Genomic DNA, 19,846 nt, shown 5'->3' on the forward strand with positions numbered 1-19,846 from the left:
ACCCCTGCCACCTGTGCCTCAATTTCCCCACATGGAAACCTGGCACCATTCTACAGACAGCCCACCGGTGCAATGACTGCCCCCCAGCACGTACCTTGACCAGGTTGTTGCAGAACCAGTAGACACCTCCCATGTGCAGCAGCGTGTCGAAGATATGAATGGAGCGACTGTCGACCCAGCCCTTCTCCAGCACCTTGGTGAACACGCCTGTCAGGACCTCTTTGATGGGCTTCTTAGGGGGCAGCAGGTTCCAGTAGGGGATGGGGTCCGTCCCCGTGGAGGGGAATCGGATCTGCGTGGCCGTCTGCTGCAGGACGTCGGCGCACATGTGCTCCAGGATGGAGCTCATTATCACCACGCTGGGAAGCGAAGAGACACACGGAGCAAGCTGAATGAGAGGGCACTCCGCACCCACAGCCTGCTCTCTGCAGAGAACTCCTTCCGGCAATGTCCAGTTTGAGATTTAAAGCTACAAGAGGCAGGAAATCGAGCCCTCCGGAGACAAGGCCCCAGCCCCATGGCTGCTGTCTTTCCCCACGACCGCCCCCCTCACCGCTCGTTGTAGAACTGCAGCGTGTTCTCGCTTTGCAGGGATGTGGCCAGCTGCCGGATCATCTGCAGCGACTTGTCTCGCTCGTCCAAGCCCAGCATGCGGACGTGGGCCACCAGCCAGGCCATGGCGCACACGGCCATGCTGCACACCTTCCCTTTGATGTTATCCGTGATTTTCTGAGGGCGAGACACAGGCAAACGGCTGAGGTTCTGCACGAGACACAAATGCTGCCCCGCCCTCTTTCCAAAGACACTGCTCTGTTTCACATCACTGGGGGGGTCCTGAAGCAACAGAACCAAATCCACCCCAGTGCAACTCCATCCGTTTCAGGGGGGTGGGTCTCGCCCCAGGGCCTTGCCCAATCCCTGCTGAAGGCAGTGGAAAGCTTGGACCAGCCCCTCGGTGGCAAGTGCTGAAAGCGAATGGTCGTACGCAGCGTTTCTATGGTGCTCTTTCTCCCCAGACTGCAGAGCCCTTGATAGACTGGGGCAGGATCAGTGTCGAGATCCCCCAGTACAGATGGAGAAACTGAGGCACAGAGAGGAGCAGCACCTCGCCCAAGGTCACAGGGCAGCAAGCAGGGCAGGATTTTGTACGCATCTCACCCTACCAAAGGGCTGAATGTTTGTAAGTTTTGCTCTCTGGAGGTGTCTGACTGCTGAGGAGCAAGAGATACACTTTGCAATAAAGCATCTGAGGGAAATGCCCAGTGGGGAAAGCTCCCACCAAAGAGCAAAATCTGGACCCCACAATGCAGGACAAGAGACTCGGTCCTAACCGAGAGTTTACACCCGCATCCAGTTTCACTGGCATTAGACACTTACATTGTGAAGGCTAGTACCACTGAGCATGTGACAAACAGATCACACTTATGGTGAGCGGTGATATTCCAAGCATGGTTTCTTTGTTTTAATTGAAGGCTGATGAAAGATGCTGGATTGACCGTTCTAGAGACGGACATCCCTGTTTACCAGGCCCGGTAACCCAGGGTTCTCTCTCTCACCCCTCCACCCCCACCCCACTGTGCTGAACCCCTATCCTGGAGGGGTGGTATTCAGAGCAAGAAGGGCATTCGGCCCCCAGGACCCGCTCAGGCTTCGGGTGAGTCTGTGAGGCGAACATTTGCAAACCTGCCTTCTGGAAACACCCAGCCCAGGGAGGTTTGTGCCGTGGCCCTACCCCCGTGGGGCAGGGCTCCCCTAAGGTGCCCGGGGAGGAGCCAGTGGCACGGCTACCTGGATCGACTCAAAGGTGAGCACTCCATTCTCCCAGGCATTGAGGATCTCCAGGATGGCCGCCGAGATGCTGAGACATACCTCGTGCCATTTCATTTGCCTGCCGGGAGGAGGAGGGGGAAACAGAGGGAGACCCGGTCAGGGGCACAGGATACCTTTAAACGCTCTCTCACCACGACCCTACCAGCCCGAAGGGGCAAGTCACGTGCTGGCGGCAGCGTGGGTCCCACGGGAAAGCCGCGCTGCTGGCCATCAGCCTAAGCTGGCTTCTGGTAGAATGGGCTCAAGCAAACAGCTCTGTTGGGAATCTAGCTCAGCCCAGGCTGGAGTATGAGTGGGAGTCGGGTCCCCCCCCACCACCACACACACAGGGGAGCTACGTACACCAGCTTCATTTCCGAGGAGCTGTTCAGCAGAGCAACCAGCGATTCCACCTTGGTGGAGTCAGGCCGGAAGCAGGGATGATCGGGGTTGAGGATTTTCCCCTCCTCCGGCATGCAGGTCTGCATCCAGGTCTCGAAGAACGGCACCTCACCCGTGGGGCTGGACTCTGAGAGGATCACCTGGAAAGAGGTCCCAAGCAAAGGCCCCCTAAGAGAACGCGGAGCAGCCCAGCCAATGCACAGCTCACAGCTGATGCAACAGCAACACACAGTGGCCAATGTGGCTAATGCCAGGGGACTATTCCTGAGGGAAAGGCAAATCTCCGTGGTTCTGGCCAGTCCCAATGAGGCGAGTTACTCTCTGCCCTTGAAGTGTCACTCTCCCACGGGATTCTCCTTCCCTTCCTGTTGTGCTCTGCACAGACTGCACATTCCACCCCAGAGGTGGCTGCATTTCAGTGACTGAGTGGAAGCAGGTCCTACGTCAGCCTCTAAAAAGTACTCTTTGGATGGAGGAACGACTGCCACCAGGACCTGGCGTATCTGTCACGAGCAAGGATTCTTGCCCTGCCAACTCCTTGGGTGCAGAGTGCCCCCAAGCCCTCCTAGGGAGCATCCCTTGCTTCCCTACAAACCAATCACTCCAGGTCCCTAGCAATGTTTTGGATAATGACTTCCCAATACACCTGTGCACAGGAAATCCCGGCAGTGAGGTAGCCAAGGATTATCCTGGGCTTGCAGGAGCCGGGATGTTTGCACCAGGCTGGCCTCCGTGCCTTCGGTTTGCTGGTGTGTGGAGCTTCCCCTAGGCCCCCCCAGCCCGGTGAGCTGGGACAGCACCCTGCAGGCTCTCACAGCCCGCGGTTAGGAAGGAAGCAGGACTGGGGGAGGAGCCGACAAGGAGCCAGGCTCTGCTGCGCAGCGGGCCCAGTAAAGGATGGAAATACCAGAACGCAAATCAGCTGCAATGCAGCCGAGCACCAGGGACTCCAGCTGAATCAACCCACAGCACAAGGTTAAACCAAAAGAAACCCGGCTTGGGAGGAGTCACGCCTCCCCCAAAGAGCTGTTTCACCAGCTACCCAATTCCCTTGCCCAGATATCTGCCCCCTTTAACGTTCTCTGGAAGCGGATCTGGGCATGTGCGACATGCCAAAGGACTGTGAACTGCTAGGGTGTAGGCCTTGCCTTCCTTGGCCCTGCTGCTTCATTGGCTGTATGGTACCATCCCGGGGGGCCTGTGGGAGTTCGGCTTTTAGAATCTCCAAATGGGAGACACGGCTGTGAATTTCCCTGTTCAGAATACAGGAGGCTGCTGCCTGGCCCACTGGCTGGACTGTGCACTGACATACAATGGAGCGGGGTTGGATTGCGGAGTACGGCTGGCTCCCAAGCTGTGGAGATTCAAGAATACCCGTATATTTCCCTACCGAGTACATAGGACTATTACTGCGCACTGCCCTAGCCTTCTAAGACAACACAAACAGTAAGCAAGACCCACAAGGCCCCGAAGAGAGACATGTTAGGATTACTTTAAGCAGCACCAAAATTCAGCCACCTCTGGGGTGACATGCCATTGCTGTTCAGCAGAACCCAGCCAAGCTGCACAAGACTTTATGATGGAAAGTAATTAACAACAAAGCCAGCTGAAGTGGCAGGGTGAGTTTACTAGCAATCCTTTGTTCCTTTCTATCTCCTCTCTCCAAGCATCTACCAGTACCTTCCAAACATTACTGAATTAATCCTCACCGCACTCCTGAGAGGTGGGCACTAGAGACTGGGAAACTGAGGCAGAGAGCAGGGAAGTGGCTTATTCAAGGCCACAGAGAGAGTCAGTGGCACAACCAGAAACAGAACCCAGGAGTCCTGACTCCCCTGTCCTAAGCTTTATCCTCTGTAAGTTAGAAAAAGGGAGGTAGGCTGGGAATTTACCCAGAATAGAGAGGTTAACTCCCCAAATACAAACATGTTTAATAGCGGGGAGAGAGTTCCCCTTACCCACCCCTGGAGCTGCTCACCACTAGACTGTCTGTACGGTATTCATACAGGCTAGGACAATGCTGCATCTTTACCCAACTGGGGACCTGGGGGCAAATGGGGGAGAAACAGACCCCCCAGAATCAAACAGGAACATGGACAAGCGAAAGAGCTGGCGTCTCTGAGCCAGAGTTAGCGCCTTCTTTCATGAGCATGACCATGTTAACTGTAGTTGCACAGCGCCCCCATGTGGGCATCCTTATATATTAATCTCAAAACTGAGCAGGATGAGAGGATTCAGAGATGGAAAGAGACGTGGTCGATCACTGAGCCCATCTCGCCAGAGGTTAATCCGGACCCAGCTCTAGGAAACAAAGCAGGAGTGGGTGGGGATGGTTTTTTCTATCTCCGACTCCTGTGATGTTACAAGGTTACGCCAAATGCCCACACTCTGTGGGTCTGACACGAGAAGCAGCGAGGGGAAGTAAAACGAACAGAGTAAACCAAGGTCAGGAGCGGCCATCAATTTTCACAGGGTCACAGACTTTAAGGCTCTGATCATCTGATCGGACCCCTGCAGGACATTCAGCCAGGGATCCCTGCAGCAGATGAACCATTCTGTCATGCCCAACAATAGGGGTGGCCTCGGTTTGGGGGCGCCCAGCTGGCAGCCCCTTGACCTGGTTTTCACAGGTGCTGAGCACCCGCAGTTCACTTCAGCTGGAGTTCTGGGTGCTCAGTGCTTCTGGGGAGGGGAAAAGAAAAACCATCAGGCCCTCAGCTAGCAGCTGAAGACAGCAGCCACTGACAGACTTTTGGCTGGAAGTTAATTTCATGCGTCCGTTGGCCCGAGAACAGAACAGAACAGGAGTTCCCACAGCTTCCAGGACTCTTGCTCTTTCCAAACCCAGCCCTCTCTTTTCCAAGCTGAAAGGAAGCAGGTGAAATTAAATGCTCCGATGATCTCTGCACAGAGAGCCCTAACGGGATGCTCCCAGCGGGTCACCATCTGTGGCGATCAAACCCACCACCTCTGGATCCAAAAGCATGAGCTTCTGTCGCCCAAATGAAAAGACCCAGCTCCGTTAGATGCGCCCTCTACGTGATCCAGCCACCAGAGGGACACCAAGAGGGAAACAGCGCATTAGCCTAAGCTATAGAAGTGCTGTATGGTCTGAGCTCAGGTTTATTCGTTCAGGATCTCCTAGCTGGATGGCACGAGGTCAGGCTTCCTGGAGAAACCGGTCCACAGAGCCACACGCACGGGGGGCAGCCTACCTCAGAGCCGTAGGTCTGGGCGACGTGGCACAGCATGAGGAAGGAAATGTCGAACAGCAGGGCCCTGACAGAAGCCGCTTTGGCTGTGGAGGAGAAACCAAGCCATTACCAGAGGAGCTTTCCAACCCCAGTTCGCCCAACTCCTTCCCTCAAGGCCCCAGTGGGATGCTGTGGAGGGACCTCCCCCACCCCACTGCACTGGAACATGCTGCCTCCCGTGGGGGGCTGCTCCTGCCAGCAGGGAGAGCAGGTCGGTGCTCACACCACCCAGATCTCCTGCATAGCGGCCTCACCTGAGGGACCAACACGTCCAAGGGCAGGGAACTTTCACTAGCTCCCACCCCGCATCCTGAGCTGAGACCCTGCTGCACCACTAAGCGGCCATGGAGCCTGGAGCTAAGCCTTCCCTCCAGCCAATGGAAGGTCAGAGCATTTCACATGTTTAATCACATGCAAATATATTCATAATCCTTATCTTGGGTCCTGTGCTCAGACATCATCCCTTCCAAAGAGGGAGAGGCTAAGGGGCACTGGCAGCAGGCCAATCTCCCCCTTCCCCCGGGGAAGGAAGGGGGACTCATCTCCCCCACCCCCATCACAGAGCCCCCTGATCTGCAACTGAGCTGGGGACGAGCGGCGGGGGCTGCGGGGCAATGCACACGTGCTGCCAGAGAGGATAAAGAACCCCAGTGAGCCCTGGACCCTGCCAGAGGGAATCAATGCCCCCTTGTGCAGGCCCCTGGCTGGGACAGTGCTTTCTACTGTTACACTACGGCATTAACTCTTTCAGACCGGGGGTGCTCTATGAAAGGGCCCGGGCCCAGCTCCTCCACACTCAGTAGTAAGGGGCTCTGCAGTTCAAGCTGCCCTGTCACACTTACAGCCTTCTCCGCTGATGTGCTTGGTAAATTCATTCAGCCTGAAGAGAGGCAGAGAAAGAAGCAATGAAGCGCCATAGCCGAGGGTTCGGTCTCTGTGGCTGGTGAAACTGAAACCTCTTTATCCCTAGGGCAGGGAAGGCTGCCCACACCGGCTGCCCACGCCAAGCCTCCTCCACCCTCACTTGCCACAGCAGCTCAGGCCCAGCTTGGACCCTCTCCCCAACCAGGGCCAGCCTCCCAGTTCCCACCGGCTCCTTTCTCTGCTGGCTCCATGGCGCAGGCCCCGTCTGAAGATGGAAGGGGAAGGAGACCAGACGTGGGGCTGGGACTCTGTAGGCCTGGGTTCAGTTCCCAGCTCAGACATGTCCCCTCTGAGCTTCCATTGCCCAGGGTAAAATGGGAATGACCCTTGCTCTCCCCCACCCATTGCCTGGTCTGGTTAGCCTGGGAGTCCCTGCTGTTAGGGTTAGAGGCCCCAGCCAACCTGATCTTGGCCTCTAGCCGCTACTGCTCCATCCATCAATCCTAGCAGAGTAACAGCATCTGCCACATCTGACATGGGTGCACTGAACAGGGAGGATTCAGGCTAACCCAGGAGATGGCACCCTGTACGTTAACACACGCACACCTGTTCTAAGAAGCCAGCACCACATCAACCCGACCCACTACCAGACCCCAGCTGCACTGGCTGTTTGGTTCGCACTCTCTTTTCATATGCTTTAGTGGTTTGAAGATTTGAATGTGTGCAAAATAAAAATGACTCCAAACCCCAAGCCTGGGTTCCGCCCAAGACTGGTCTGACTATAATAACAATTCCCAAGAATGATTCCAGCTGACAGGCAGGGCTTTAACATGTCAAATAGGAAAAAGTCCTGTTTATTTATATTACCCCAGTGCTTGGACACCCCAGTTCGGATTATGCTGGGTGCTGCACAGAAAACAAGTGAGAGGTATCCCTCTGCCCCAGAGCTCACAATCTAAATAGACTAAGCCCGTCTACATTAGGAGCGCTTTGCTGCTACAGGAACACCAGTATATAAATCTCAAGAACGCACGGCTAGCGTGGACGCAGCTAAAGCTGCACTTTCCTGGTACAGTAAAAGTGCCCCACGCAAACAAAACAGGCGATAATCGGTAAAAGGGCAGCGTTGTCAGTTTAGCTGCATCTACACTAGGGGCTCCTGTTGGCACAGCGAGGTGGGTCAGGGATCACATCCCTGACTGACATAGCTACTCTGGCAGAATTTTGTAATGTAGACATAACCTAAGGAATGGAGGGGAAACTGAGGCACAGAGAGGGGAAAGGACTTGCCCAAAGTTGCACAGCAAGTCCACAGCAAAGCTGGGAATAGAACCCAGAAGTCCTGACTCCAAGTGTATGCCCTGTCCACTGGGCCCGGCTGCCTCAAGTTGGCTTACCATGTGCACTCCCACATCAGCTGGTTTTAGAGTACACGAGTTCAACCTCACAATTCTAGCTACTTATTTTTAATGCACCATCCAACACCGCAGCTTTTCCCCTGCCCGCCTGGGGACAGCGAGGGATTTTAGCGAGCAAGCAGAGTAGCAGGGCTGTTTGTTTGCGATATCATGGCTGGGGCAGGTGGATTTTGTGCCTGGGTGGTATGTTTCCAGCACAGGAGGCTAACAAACCCCCCCGCATAACGATCTGAGCTCTGAACATCTGCAGACCTATCCCGAGATTGCTGAAAAGCACTGATTAAAGACACGTTCTCAAAGCACCACAGGGGGCTTTGCTGTACAGCTCCCACTGCCAGCCGAGGCAGATGCGTGACCAAAGCCGGCTGCGTTGCTGCACCCATAGCATGAGAGGACACAAAATACAGATCGATCCAGCCTCGTTATATCTCCTGGATGTTTGCGGCCACCTGCTTCCCTCGTTTTGCTCAGAGGTGGGAGGTCTGAGGCACAAACAGGTGACACAGCTGACATGGCACCCCGCGCCCAGCGATAACCCAGCACAGACAATATCTCTGGAGTCACTCACTTGATGAACTTCCGAGCAAAAGATTTCAGCTTCCCCGTCGCTGCTGCAGCTGCCAACAGCAGATCCAGGCTCTTCCCAGACAGCATGTGGCCCAAGACGCCTAGTAGCCCCTCTGGGGATTTGGAGTGATCTGCATCCATGGTCTGGTGAAAAAACGGAGGGCCGGGGAACAAAGCAGTTTTAAACAGTGTTATAAAGCGGCTGTAGAAATCTGGGCATGACTGGAGCTCTCCGATTGGCTGTCGGTAACGCCATATGCAAGTCAGTCCTCATCAGAAGCCCCGTGGTTCTGGTCTACATGAGAAAACAAGAGATCCCGTCTCCCCAGAGGGATAAGCCCTGCCAGACGGCGCTCTAGCGTTGCTCAGCCACCACCCAAGGAGAGCTGTCATTACCCATAATCCACCACCGGTTGCGGCTCAAGTGGGACCTGTGGGACAAAATGTACTTGCTGATTCAGAAGCTGGGGAGAGGGGCGGCCCTAACAATGCAGGGAAAGACTGCATCCGCCTGCGTGAGCTCTGTGTGCATTATCCAGAGAGAAAGGAGTTGGGAGCAGGACGTACACAGAGCTCTCTGCCTGCAGAGGCCTGAGTCATGCTGTTACAGCCCAAGTGCTTGAATATGCTGGATAAGGTCACCGCTTCCAGGCGTGGCTAAAGGGGTGGCTTGGCATGGGGAACAGCCCCTCTGACTCTTACAGCCACTACAGCAGAACAGGACACCCGTCGATCCCAATGGCGCGGCACAGGGCTGCTGGCTGCCAGCTGCCCGCAGTGAGCCTGCCTGCAAGGCTGACTAGAGGTGCCGCCTTTCTCCCAGCACTGGGAGAGAACCTGGAGCATTACAGCCGCTCACAAGCGATCAAGGGTCCCAAGTGTCCACAGCGGTCTGGGACAGGGGCGAGGAGCACTGGGGAAGTTACCTTGAGGATGTTGGTGACAGTGGGCTCGGCTCTCAGGATGAGCCCCGGGTTGGGCTGGATGTTGGCATTCTCTGCCGATTTCAAGCGTGGCGCGTGCTCCCGGTCGGCCGTCCTGGGGGAGATATGCACGGAGATGAGGGAATCAGAGAGGAGGGGCCCCCTCTTTCCCCTGCTTTCCAAACAATGTCCTTTGAGTCTGCGATCCCCCACTCCCTTCACCAAAGTGTGCCATCTACACCAAGCGGGACAGGGTTAATACAGCCCGCGGGAATCCAGCACCCACGCCCCTCCCCACATAGGGAGCCTGTGGCCAGCCAGAGCAGCAGATCTGAGCCGAGGAGGCAGTTCCCTGGGCTGACAAGGCCCCCTTCCCTCCCAGTCCCCATAGTGTGCTCAGCAGAGACCAGCAAAGGCCTTTCTCTTCCGGCTGACACACCTAGGGTCTTTTAGCCCCCGCCTCTGACTGACTCTTCCTTTAGGGTTTTGACATCTGGTTAGATCCAAACTGTCCCGTTAACTTCCTCATAGTGGAATAAAGACACCCAGAGCCCCGTGATTCCCCAGGGAAAGGGATGGCAGCAAGACCCAGCTGCTATCAATGTGCAGGTCTTTCACAGGGGAACTCCCAAAGCGGCAGAGCTGGGGGCCTACCGTTTGGCGACCAGGTTGGTCATGTTGGCCTCAGACAGCAGTCCCTGTTTGCTACACTCCTGCAGGAGCAGACTGGTACAGTCACAGCTGGAATTGAGAGAGATGGAGCTAAGAGCACAAGTTTTCTACTAGATATTAAACCCAGGACACAGACCAGTTTACCAATTCGGGGCTGTGGGGCTCCTCCGGCATGAGAGACACGCTGTCCCCATGGTTCTGCGCGCAGCCCAATGGTTTTCAACAGAATCCAGTCATTCCCACAGCAGCGAGGAGGAGGAAAGACCCCGCACATGGCATACAACAGCCGTGCCCTTCCACATGCTTAGGCTCTTTCCCCTGGGTGCTCCGAGGTCAGGCGCAGACATGGGAGGGAGAAGCACTTACTTGCATCGCTGATCAGCTTTGTCCAGCAAAGGGGTGAGTTTCAGCAGGAACTCAAAGGCACAATTCACATCCTCAGTGAAATCCTGCAGCCACACAAGAGGCAAGAGCTCGATCAGACCTCGCTTCACAAGGTACAAGAGATTCTTTCAGCTGAAGCAACAAAGCCACTTAGAAACTTGGGCTCGATTCTGCCCCATCAGCTGAATAACTCTGCACAGCTTCACCTGGTGGACCAACAGAGTGTTGGCTGGTCAGTGTGACATTAGCAAAGGGATGGATTATCCTATGGTGCTTCTGGGACACAGGGAAGGCTGGGCGGCCAGAATCTGATGTTCAGAGGTGCCGCCTCCCACTGAAGTCACAGCACGGCAGAAACACAACCCTCAGCAGCAACAGGAGCGCCAGACACTTGCCATGAAAGTCAGGCCCCAACCTCTGCTCATGCATTACAAGCTGACATCCACTGCTCAGCAAGGAGAGGGAGGAGATCCTTAGAAATGGGTTGGGTTGGTGTTTTACTGTGGAGTTCCCAGCCCTCAAAACAAAATCACCCACAGAGATAGCAAAAGAGCACTGTGGTAAATGATAAGAGCAGCCAAGCAGGGATGACTTGTGACCTCTGGCTATAAACCTTCCCCCAAGGGGTTTCAGCCTAGACCAGCTATCACAGTGGTACCCCATCCTCCCATCACACCCTTGAGGCCAGGAGTTTGTCTCCTCCCCCGGTTATGTCTCATCTTTTAGACTGTAAGCTCCTTGGGGCAGGCAGTGCCCTTGGCCGCATGGCCCCGATGTTGCCGAGACCTACACACATGCTTATGGTTACGGACACGAGGGGACCTGCTGACCAATCAGAACGTTCCTGGTGCAAAGCTGAGCACGGGCCTATGTCTCTGAGGGAGCAAGGTCTATATTTGTCTAGTACAACAGAGCCCCAAACTGGCTGTGGGGTGGGGTTACACAGAGCCCCTGCTACGGGGGGAAGGACCACCCTGGTATGAGAGGCACACACAACCCCGGGCAGAGTTTCAGAGAGTCCCTGAAACAGAGGGAGGTAGGAGGGTGGCAAGAGGGATGCAAGGAGCCCCTGGTGTGTACAAGTTCAGACGACACAAGTTACAAAGCATGTGACCTCCCAGGCTATTAGACCGTAAACTCTTTGGGGAAGTGATTGTCTGCTACTCTGGGATTGTTCAGTGCCTAGCACAACAGAGCCTCCATCTCATCTGGTCCCTGGGCACCTCCTTTACAAACTTGATCTCTGTGTGTGTGTGTATTGTGTGTACACACACACATGCACTGTAAATGATCAACACTAAATACCAACAGTCACAGCAACTCACCTTCTCTCCCTGGGGATATTTCTTTAGTTTAACCAGAACCTGAGGGATCTGAAAGAAACAGTTTTTTAAAACATTCAGATCTAGCCCAAGAGATCCTGGGTGCAGAGACTCAGGCTCATGCAGCACGATACGTGGCTCGCACCCAGGCATCATGGCACAAGACACCAGCCCTAGAGGAAACACCCCTAAGAGCTGCCCCACAGAACTGCACCAGCGACCCATCTAGTCAATGCCCTGGGACCATCTGATGATTTAACTGGGAATTGGTCCTGCTTTGAGCAGGGGGTTGGACTAGATGACCTACTGGGGTCCCTTCCAACCCTGATATTCTATGATTCTATGATCTGTTCCCGAGGAAGGTGGGAGGAAAGCCCCCTCGTGGACATTTATGGAATCACCCACACAGAAGGGAAGTGTCACAGTTTCTTCCTAACCCATCTCTCAGAGCTGAAGCAGGAGTGTCTGTTCATTTCCATTAGGTCCCCGATTCCCTTCACACCTGTCAGTCCCAGCGGAGATTACTGGGGATGAGATGGAGGAATACGAAGTTGGAATGTGTTGAGCTTGTTCTGGGGTCAGTTCCCGTCCACCGTCCCATTTTTTTTTTTTTTTTTTTTTTACAAAAAGCGGACAAGAGCTGGGACAGGGGATCCAGGGCCATAGGCTGCTGTTTACATTGGGGAGAGGGGAAAGAAAGACGCTAAACACATAACCTTTCAGTCTGCCAAGGACAAAGGAGGAATGTGAAAAAGGAACAGCACCAGGGTCTTAACACAACACTTATTCCCCCTCTGATCGAAATCAGACAGTCACTTAGCATTTATAAAGCATTCTGCAAGGCTATCACCCCTGCTTTACAGATGGGGAAACTGAGGCGGACATGGCCAAAGCAACATGGCAGTGCTAAGAACAGAACACAGGTCTCCTGGCTCTCAACCCTGTGCTTTAACCACCATCCCCACATTGTACACCGGGACCAAAAGCTCCAAGGAAAAAGGCGTGAGGCATGGGGGAGAAGGAGGCAGAGAACCTACTGAGATCTGAACCTTGGGATCATCTCTCCGTTGCTGAGCCAGCTCTTGGCTGACAAATAAGATCAGGGCCTCTCTGCATACAGCTGGATAAAGTCAAGCCAATGTCATATCCCACAAGGGCGCAGGTTCTCCATTAAGCCAAGACCAACCGCGCTCCACAGCCAGGAACAAAGTGACACGAAAGCTGTTTTGCTAAACTAAAATAAGCCTGACAAATCAATGTTTGGTGGCTCGTGTAAACGGATGCTGCCTGCAGGCTCAGCCTCCGAGCCTGCAGTTTAACATGCTCTGTACAGCTGGGGCATGAAAAGGGTCCCCGGGTGTGGGGGGACGCAGTGGGAGAGGAGAGGTAATTGCTCGGCCAGGTTTTGGTGCTCAGCAGGTCCTGGGGGAGCCAGGCAGCGACAGACTCCGGGCTGTCGGCTGGGGCAGGATGCAGGACAAGGGGTTACCTTAAGGAAGGTGAAGGCCGTCCATTTCAGCTCCTCCGTCCCCTCTGGAGACTCGATCAGGCCCACAAAGCAGGCTTTCCAGATCTCCAGCACAAAAAGCGGTGAGGGAATGCGCTACAAGTGGGATGGAACAGATCTCAGACCCAGAGAGTCCAGTGTATGCCACCCCCTCCACACACGCACCCTACTGCCTGGGTCGTCAGAGGGGATCGAACTGTGAGCCTCTTGATTTAAAAGCAGGTGTGTCTGCCACTTGAGGAGTAACCCCATTCTCCACAGGCAAAAGCAGACTCCTAAACCTCCTACACGGACCAGCCAGAAGGGTGGGGCAGAGACCCACCTGGCATTAATGCGGGCGACACACAACTGGATTTGGAGGGAGTCATACTTCCCTACATTTCTTGCGAGATCAGGGGCCAGCCTCGGCCTCACCCCCCTCTGTGCAAGCCAGACACCAAGACGAGAAGTGACCTGCCAAGGCCAGACAGATTCAGCGCCACAGCCGGGATTAGAGCTCAGGAGGCCCGGCTTCCAGTCCCACTAGGCCACACTGCCTCTCTGAGTCAGGATTCACCCAGGACAGTGAGAAAACAAGCTGCTGCTCCTTCACTGTACCTGCATCCGCTTCACCATCATCAGCTGTTCCACGAGAGGCTGGGTCTCTCCTGTGAGGTTCATGGTTCCTTCCAGCAGCACCACGGCATGCACGGTGGGGAAGCCGGTTTTGTTCAGCTGCTCGGAGTGGGCCGAGAGCATGGTGGGTATGCTGCAAAAGAAGAACAGTGGTAATCGGGCAGGGGGCTCAAGTGATGGTGGCGGAGACCCTACACCCGCCAGAGCTGAAGGTCATTGGGTTTCAACCCCCCCTACGCTGCTTCCACGTCTGGGTCAGGATGGGCGACGGCCCTTAGACTCTTCTCTGGTTTGACAGACGAACTTTTGGTCACTGGTGTTTAACACCCTGGGCTCTGGGCAGTCCTAGGGCTTGTCCACATGGAGAAGCGAGTCCAGAATAAGGTCAGGTGTGAATTTAAAGCCTCTGGCTATTCCGGAATAGTTCCCTGCATGGACACTCTTAGTACAGAACAGAGTCCACATGGGCGTTATTCCAGAATCGCTATTCTGGTCATGTTCCCATGTAGACAAGGCCAGAGAGTTAAAGGGGAGAGGCTGCTGAGGGGGTATCATGAGGGGCGCTTCCAGCCTGGGACGCAATGGAGTTCCAGCTAGCCCTGCATCCTCCCTCCCCCGGCCAGCTCCCAACAGAGGCACAGAGGGGCAGGCCAGGCTGCACAACGGGCAGAGGAGATGCCTGGAAGGCATATGAGGCTCTCTGGCCACCAGCAGAGGAGCCGGGACCCATACAAGGGTGAGAGCAGAGTCCACAGGCCTCAGCAGTGAGCCCGCCTGGGCTGTGCCAACGTGACCCGCCCACTCGTCCCCCAGTGCTGCTCCCATGACTGCCCTGGCTGTCCCAGCCGACAGGCAGAGCAGGTGCACGGACCCCCCGCCAACTCGTAACCCCAAGCGCACAGAAGGCAAGGCAGAGGGGCTACCTCTTGATGAGGGAGATGCACTCGTCCGCCTGGCTGTGCAGCTGCATGTTACTGAGGTTGCTCAGATTCTCCCCCAGTTTGATCAGCGACTGCTCTATGGTGCTCCACGAAGCTAGAAGGAAAGGGGAGGGGGGGTGGAAGGCAAGATTTTCAACGTAGGGATCCTAGGGAGGATATGAGAGTCCCAGTAGGTCTGTACAGCTGAGAGGTCCTGACGAGGGCTGGGATTTGCCAAGGAGCCCAAGGGAGTAGGCAGCCATATCCCATTGGATTTCAGTGGGAATGAGGTACCTGACTCACACAGGCGCCGGAGGAAATCCCAGCCGAGATCTGTGCTGCCGCAGAGCTGCTCTGGGATACAGCTCGGCTTTGCACAGCGCCCTCTCCAGGTGTGCTGGGGAAAGTCATACCGCAAAGGAGCGAGTCCGCAGCAGCCATTAGCTCCCGCGGACTCCTCCTCCAGGGCAGCGGGGACTGGAGGGCAGGCAGTGCGTGTCATGTCAGGGAGCAGGTGGCTACAGCGATTGAGACAGCAGAGGAACTGGGGTTGGAGCAGCAGGGACAAAGAGAAGGCTACGGGAGGGGGAAGCAGTGATGGCACGGCTTGGCTGAGCGGGATGAAGGAGAGGAGGAGTCAAAGACGATCTCCCAGGTGATGGAGAGGATGGCAGCGAGAGAGAATGGGAGGAAAGCTCAGAAGTTCAGGTTTGACCATGGCAGAGCCACCAGCAAGATGAGCCGAGGTGAGAGGGTGGGACGGACGGAGTGGCCCAGCAACATACACGTCTCCTCCAGCTTGCCGATGTGAATCAGGGCCCGGTTTTTGGTGCTACCCAGGATCTTCTCCAGCCGCTCCAGGCACATCTTCAGCTGGTTCTCAGCAGCCGCCTGGTCCAGCATCTCTTTGAACTTCTCCGTATAGAAGGCTGCGCAGCGCAGCATCCAATTGAGGGCGCTCATCAGGGCCCGGCACAAGCCAATGCACTCCTCTGCTTTGCCATGGCAGCTGAGAGAGGGGGGCAGAAGAAAAGATTAGGTTTGAATGTCTCATTATGGGACCTTCCCCTTATTCCAGCTAGCCAGGCTCCCCCACCACCACAGCATCCAAACACCTAACAATCCTACACCTAACTACATCAGGCAGGGCTGTGAAAAAACCACGCCCTGTGCAATGTAGTTACAGTGACCTGAGCTCTGGTGTAGACACGGCTAGGTCCATGGATGAATTCATCCGTCAACCTAGCTACCTCCTCTTGGAGAGTTGGATCTACCGTAGTGAAGGAAGAACCCCTTCCATTGCTGTAGGAAGTGTCCGCGCTACAGTGACAAAGCAGCACGGCTGCAGCGTTTCTAGCGTATACACACCCAAAGGGAGATGCTCAAGGTCACACAGAGAGCTGGGGAATTGAACCCAAACGTCTCAAGTCTCAGCCCTGCACCTTAACCACTGGACCATCCTTCCCCCTATTCACATTGGCTGAAACATGTGGCTGAATTTCATCCACCTGTTGACGTTTTTCCCTCCTCAACTCACACAAAGCACTTCGTCACACTTATAACCTCCAGTGTGGTTGAAAAATCTCACCATCACGGGGTCTTCCTGGCTTCTCTGGTCTTCTAATTAAAGGGATATACTTTTCTAAGCCCGCAATTGAATTATCTTGCAAAAAGTGATCAGCATTGATCGACACACTACGGGGTGGGAGTTCTCCTTCTGGAGCACAAATCATTTGGTTCCAGAGGTTTGGATCTAATTAAATGGAGGATCAAATTAACCAAGGACTGGATGACGCAGCCAGCTTTGCATTTGGCCAGCAGCAGCTCCTTGCCAACACTTGGTGACAAATTAATATTAATTGTTGCAATTCTGCTTCAGGAAATAGAAGAGAAGCTATTTCCGCCTTTCTACCCCATCTATTCACTCCCCGGCATACGCTACGCTCAGCAATATCATTGACGCCTTTAAACAGGTTTAGCTGGGTTTTAAGGTAAACTACAAGCATTCCGGGTTTTTGAGAAACTGTTTAATGCCCCAAATCATCAACAGAACATCAGCCCCTCGCTCGCTCTCTGGACATAGCCTCAGCAGCGTTGTGGCAAACGCCTGCTGACTAGCACCAGGGCAAACGCTCAAGGCTGCAAGAATGGCCAGGTGTGTCCAGAAACAGAAGTAGCAACGGCTGCAACAATGAGGTGCATTGGCAGTGCTGGGTGTACACGGCCCAGGACCGTGGAGCAGGAAGTGCCGCAGGTGAGGACTGGGATGCATTAGCAGGGATATAATCCCTCAAATGTATGGGTTTAAGCCTACCAACTACTGGGGGTCAGGAAGATATCTTTCCGTGGAGGCAGGTTACTCCATAATGCCAGACGCAGGGTTTCTTGTACCTTCCTATAAAGCAGGCACTGGCCATGAGCAGCAATAGGACCCTGGCCTGGGCGAGCCACTGGTTTGAGCCACTCTGGCAATTCCTATATTCCCTGTGTTTAGCGCAGCTGTGTGGGGCGTCCAGGACCTGACTAGCAGGAGGGCTGTCAGTCAAGGTGCACAGGCAGAGCTGAGGGAAGTGACCTGCCCAGCTCCTACATCAGGGGTTGCCAAACTTTTGTTCGGCATGACCTCATTGTAACAAACCATTTCCTCCTGGGACCCCAGACAGCAGGACGATGTCATTTTCAAGAGCAAAATGGCATCTCTGCACAGCGCGACCTCGCACACACCATAGGTGAGACCCCGTTGCACGGATGATGCCATTTTGCTCTATAAAATGGCGTCCTCCATGCAGCGTGACCTCTTACATATGGTGCGTGTGAGGTCATACGGTGCAAAGGATGCTACTTTGTAGAGCAAAATGGTGTCCTCCATGCATCATACATGGGAGGTCACCAAGGGCTTGTCTACACCCCGGATCGGCGGACAGCAATGTAGTGTAGACAAGCCCCAAGTGTCATCCTCCATACACTAAGGGATCACTGCGACCCTACTGGCTGATGGCACGACCCCATCTGGGGGTGCGACCCACAGTTTGGGAACCGCTGTCCCACGTATCCACTACTGCTGGCTCATCAGTGTTATCGATCTTTGCCTTTCAGGGGCATTAGAGCAACTCCTCCCACAGCATCATCACGCAACCCTTCAGAAGAGAGCACAATGTAACACAACAGCAGCCCAATACCTGAGCCGATCACAAAACATATCCATGATCTCCAGCAGGGACTGGACGCAGAGATCTCGGGAGAAGTCATCGAACTACAATACAGGAATACAAGGGGATTTTAAAATCAGAAGCGTTGAATATAGATCTCAGTTTTTAAAAAGAAACATTAAAAGACAGTCTGTGACCCACTCTAGGATAGGACAGGGCTCCCTGCCAAGAGTTTGTATTGGCAGCTAGGTCAACAGCTACTCAGAAATGAAGGCTGTATTAATAGGAATGTTGTAGGCAAGACACAAAGTAATTCTACCACTCTACTCAGCACCGATAAGACAGTTCTGGGCACCATGCTTCAAGAAAGATGTGGACAAATTGGAGGAAGTCCAGAGGCGAGCAAGAAAAAATGATTAAAGGTCTAGAAAACAGGACCTACGATGAAAGAATGAAATAAATGGGTTTGTTTAGTCTGGAGAAGCAAAGACTGAAGGGGGACATGATAACAGTTTTCAAGTACGTAAAAGGGTGTTATAAAAAGGAGGGTGATAAATTGTTCTTCTCCACTGAGGACAGAACAAGAAGTACTGGGCTTAAATTGCAGCAAGGGAGGTTTAGGTTGGACATTGGGAAAAACTTCCTGTCAGGGTGCTGAAGCCCTGGAACAAATTACTTCGGGAGGTTGTGGAATCTCCATCAGAGGAGATTTTTAAAAACAGCTTAGAGCAGCGATACTCAGAGCTCAGTGGTTCAGGAGCCAAATTAGCGACCAACATTACCCAGAAGAGCCACAATCATGTGAATTCACGGTCTCATTTACTACAGCACCACTCAGATGTAAACAGTGCGACAAGGGGAAATATTGATCGATATAATTTTCATAGCAAATACGTTAATAACTTAGTGCAAGTTGATAACTTAATTGGTTAACGACATAGTAAAAGCCTCCTGAGTGGTTAATAATTAAATCACACAGGGTTTTAATATCACGTGCTGCAAAGAGCGGCAGGAGACACTTTAAATAGCCACTTGCAGTTTACGAGCCTCAGTCTGAGTATCACTGGGTTAGACAAGTGCCCGCCAGGGATGGTCTAGATAATACCTAGTCCTGCCTCAGTACAGGGGCCTGGACTCAATGACCCATCAAGATCTTTCTAGTCCTACATTTCTATGATTCTAGGTCAATGCTTCTCAACTGGTGGATCGCGACCTGCTGGGAGGGGATCATGAAAGGCAGTCAGGGGGCTACCAAGGGTTGGAAGTTTTATTACAATCTAAAGCAAAGAAAATCTCACTCCCCCACAGCCCGCATGCTCTTACCCTTCACGTGATCTCTGTCAACCTCTCGACTCTCACATACACAAATAAATATTAAAGCATTATCATCATCGATCCTTTATTCCCTTTATTTCTATAGGGAACATAAGGGGTTGTGAAAAATACCTGACTGAGAACAAGGACTCCCCACTTGAAAAGGTTGAGGAACACTGATAAGGTAACTTATTCTAGCAGGACACTAGCAATCTTTCACATGAACCACTTTTAACTCATAGCACCCTGTCCTGGGAGTGCATTTCCCTCTGTCACTAAAACACAACGTCTCCATGGACAGATTTTCAGAATGGTTCATTGCCCAGCAAGAAAAGCCAGTCTGGGTCAGACCAAAGGTCCGGCTAGCCCAGTATCCTGTCTTCCAACAGCGGCCAATGCCAGGTGCCCCAGAGGGAATGAACAGAACAGGGCAATTATTGTGTGATCCATCCCCTGTCGTCCACTCCCAGCTTCGGGCAGTCAGAGGCTAGGGACACCTAGAGTATGGGGTTGCATCCATGACCATCCTGGCTAATAGCCGGTGATGGACCTACCCTCCATGAAGAGTGGGAGCTGTTGGGTGCTGACTACTTGTGAAACTGACCCTTCACGTGTAACCTCAGCTGCTGGGACATTTAATACAAGTTACACTGGCTAAGATGTTAACACTGCTCCCGTCAAGGAGAAAAAACACTAGTCTCTGGCTACGACACTGCATTAACTGGC

At 53.8% G+C, this 19,846-nt stretch overlaps 1 protein-coding gene and 1 non-coding gene across 5 annotated transcripts in view; both read right to left on the reverse strand.

Moving 5' to 3' along the window:
- Positions 1–19,846, reverse strand: part of MED24 (mediator complex subunit 24) — a 34,323-nt gene that overhangs the window by 8,383 nt on the left and 6,094 nt on the right. For all 4 annotated transcript variants that reach the window (XM_078850782.1, XM_073326424.2, XM_073326426.2 and 1 more), the window contains exons 5-20: positions 17,837–17,910; positions 15,443–15,666; positions 14,661–14,772; positions 13,720–13,870; positions 13,105–13,218; positions 11,619–11,666; positions 10,276–10,358; positions 9,892–9,978; positions 9,241–9,352; positions 8,316–8,458; positions 6,308–6,345; positions 5,427–5,509; positions 2,173–2,351; positions 1,789–1,888; positions 554–729; positions 95–359 (exon numbers count right to left, since the gene is read on the reverse strand). In XM_078850782.1, the coding sequence (XP_078706908.1) occupies positions 95–359; positions 554–729; positions 1,789–1,888; positions 2,173–2,351; positions 5,427–5,509; positions 6,308–6,345; positions 8,316–8,458; positions 9,241–9,352; positions 9,892–9,978; positions 10,276–10,358; positions 11,619–11,666; positions 13,105–13,218; positions 13,720–13,870; positions 14,661–14,772; positions 15,443–15,666; positions 17,837–17,910 (1,989 nt within the window). The remainder of the gene's footprint in view (positions 1–94; positions 360–553; positions 730–1,788; positions 1,889–2,172; positions 2,352–5,426; positions 5,510–6,307; positions 6,346–8,315; positions 8,459–9,240; positions 9,353–9,891; positions 9,979–10,275; positions 10,359–11,618; positions 11,667–13,104; positions 13,219–13,719; positions 13,871–14,660; positions 14,773–15,442; positions 15,667–17,836; positions 17,911–19,846) is intronic.
- On the reverse strand, positions 5,835–5,942 carry LOC140904116 (small nucleolar RNA SNORD124). Its single transcript, XR_012156442.1, has one exon. It is a non-coding gene; the product is annotated as a small nucleolar RNA SNORD124 (small nucleolar RNA).

This window comes from Lepidochelys kempii, chromosome 27 (genome assembly GCF_965140285.1).
Source record: "Lepidochelys kempii isolate rLepKem1 chromosome 27, rLepKem1.hap1, whole genome shotgun sequence".
Classification (NCBI taxonomy): domain Eukaryota; kingdom Metazoa; phylum Chordata; order Testudines; family Cheloniidae; genus Lepidochelys; species Lepidochelys kempii.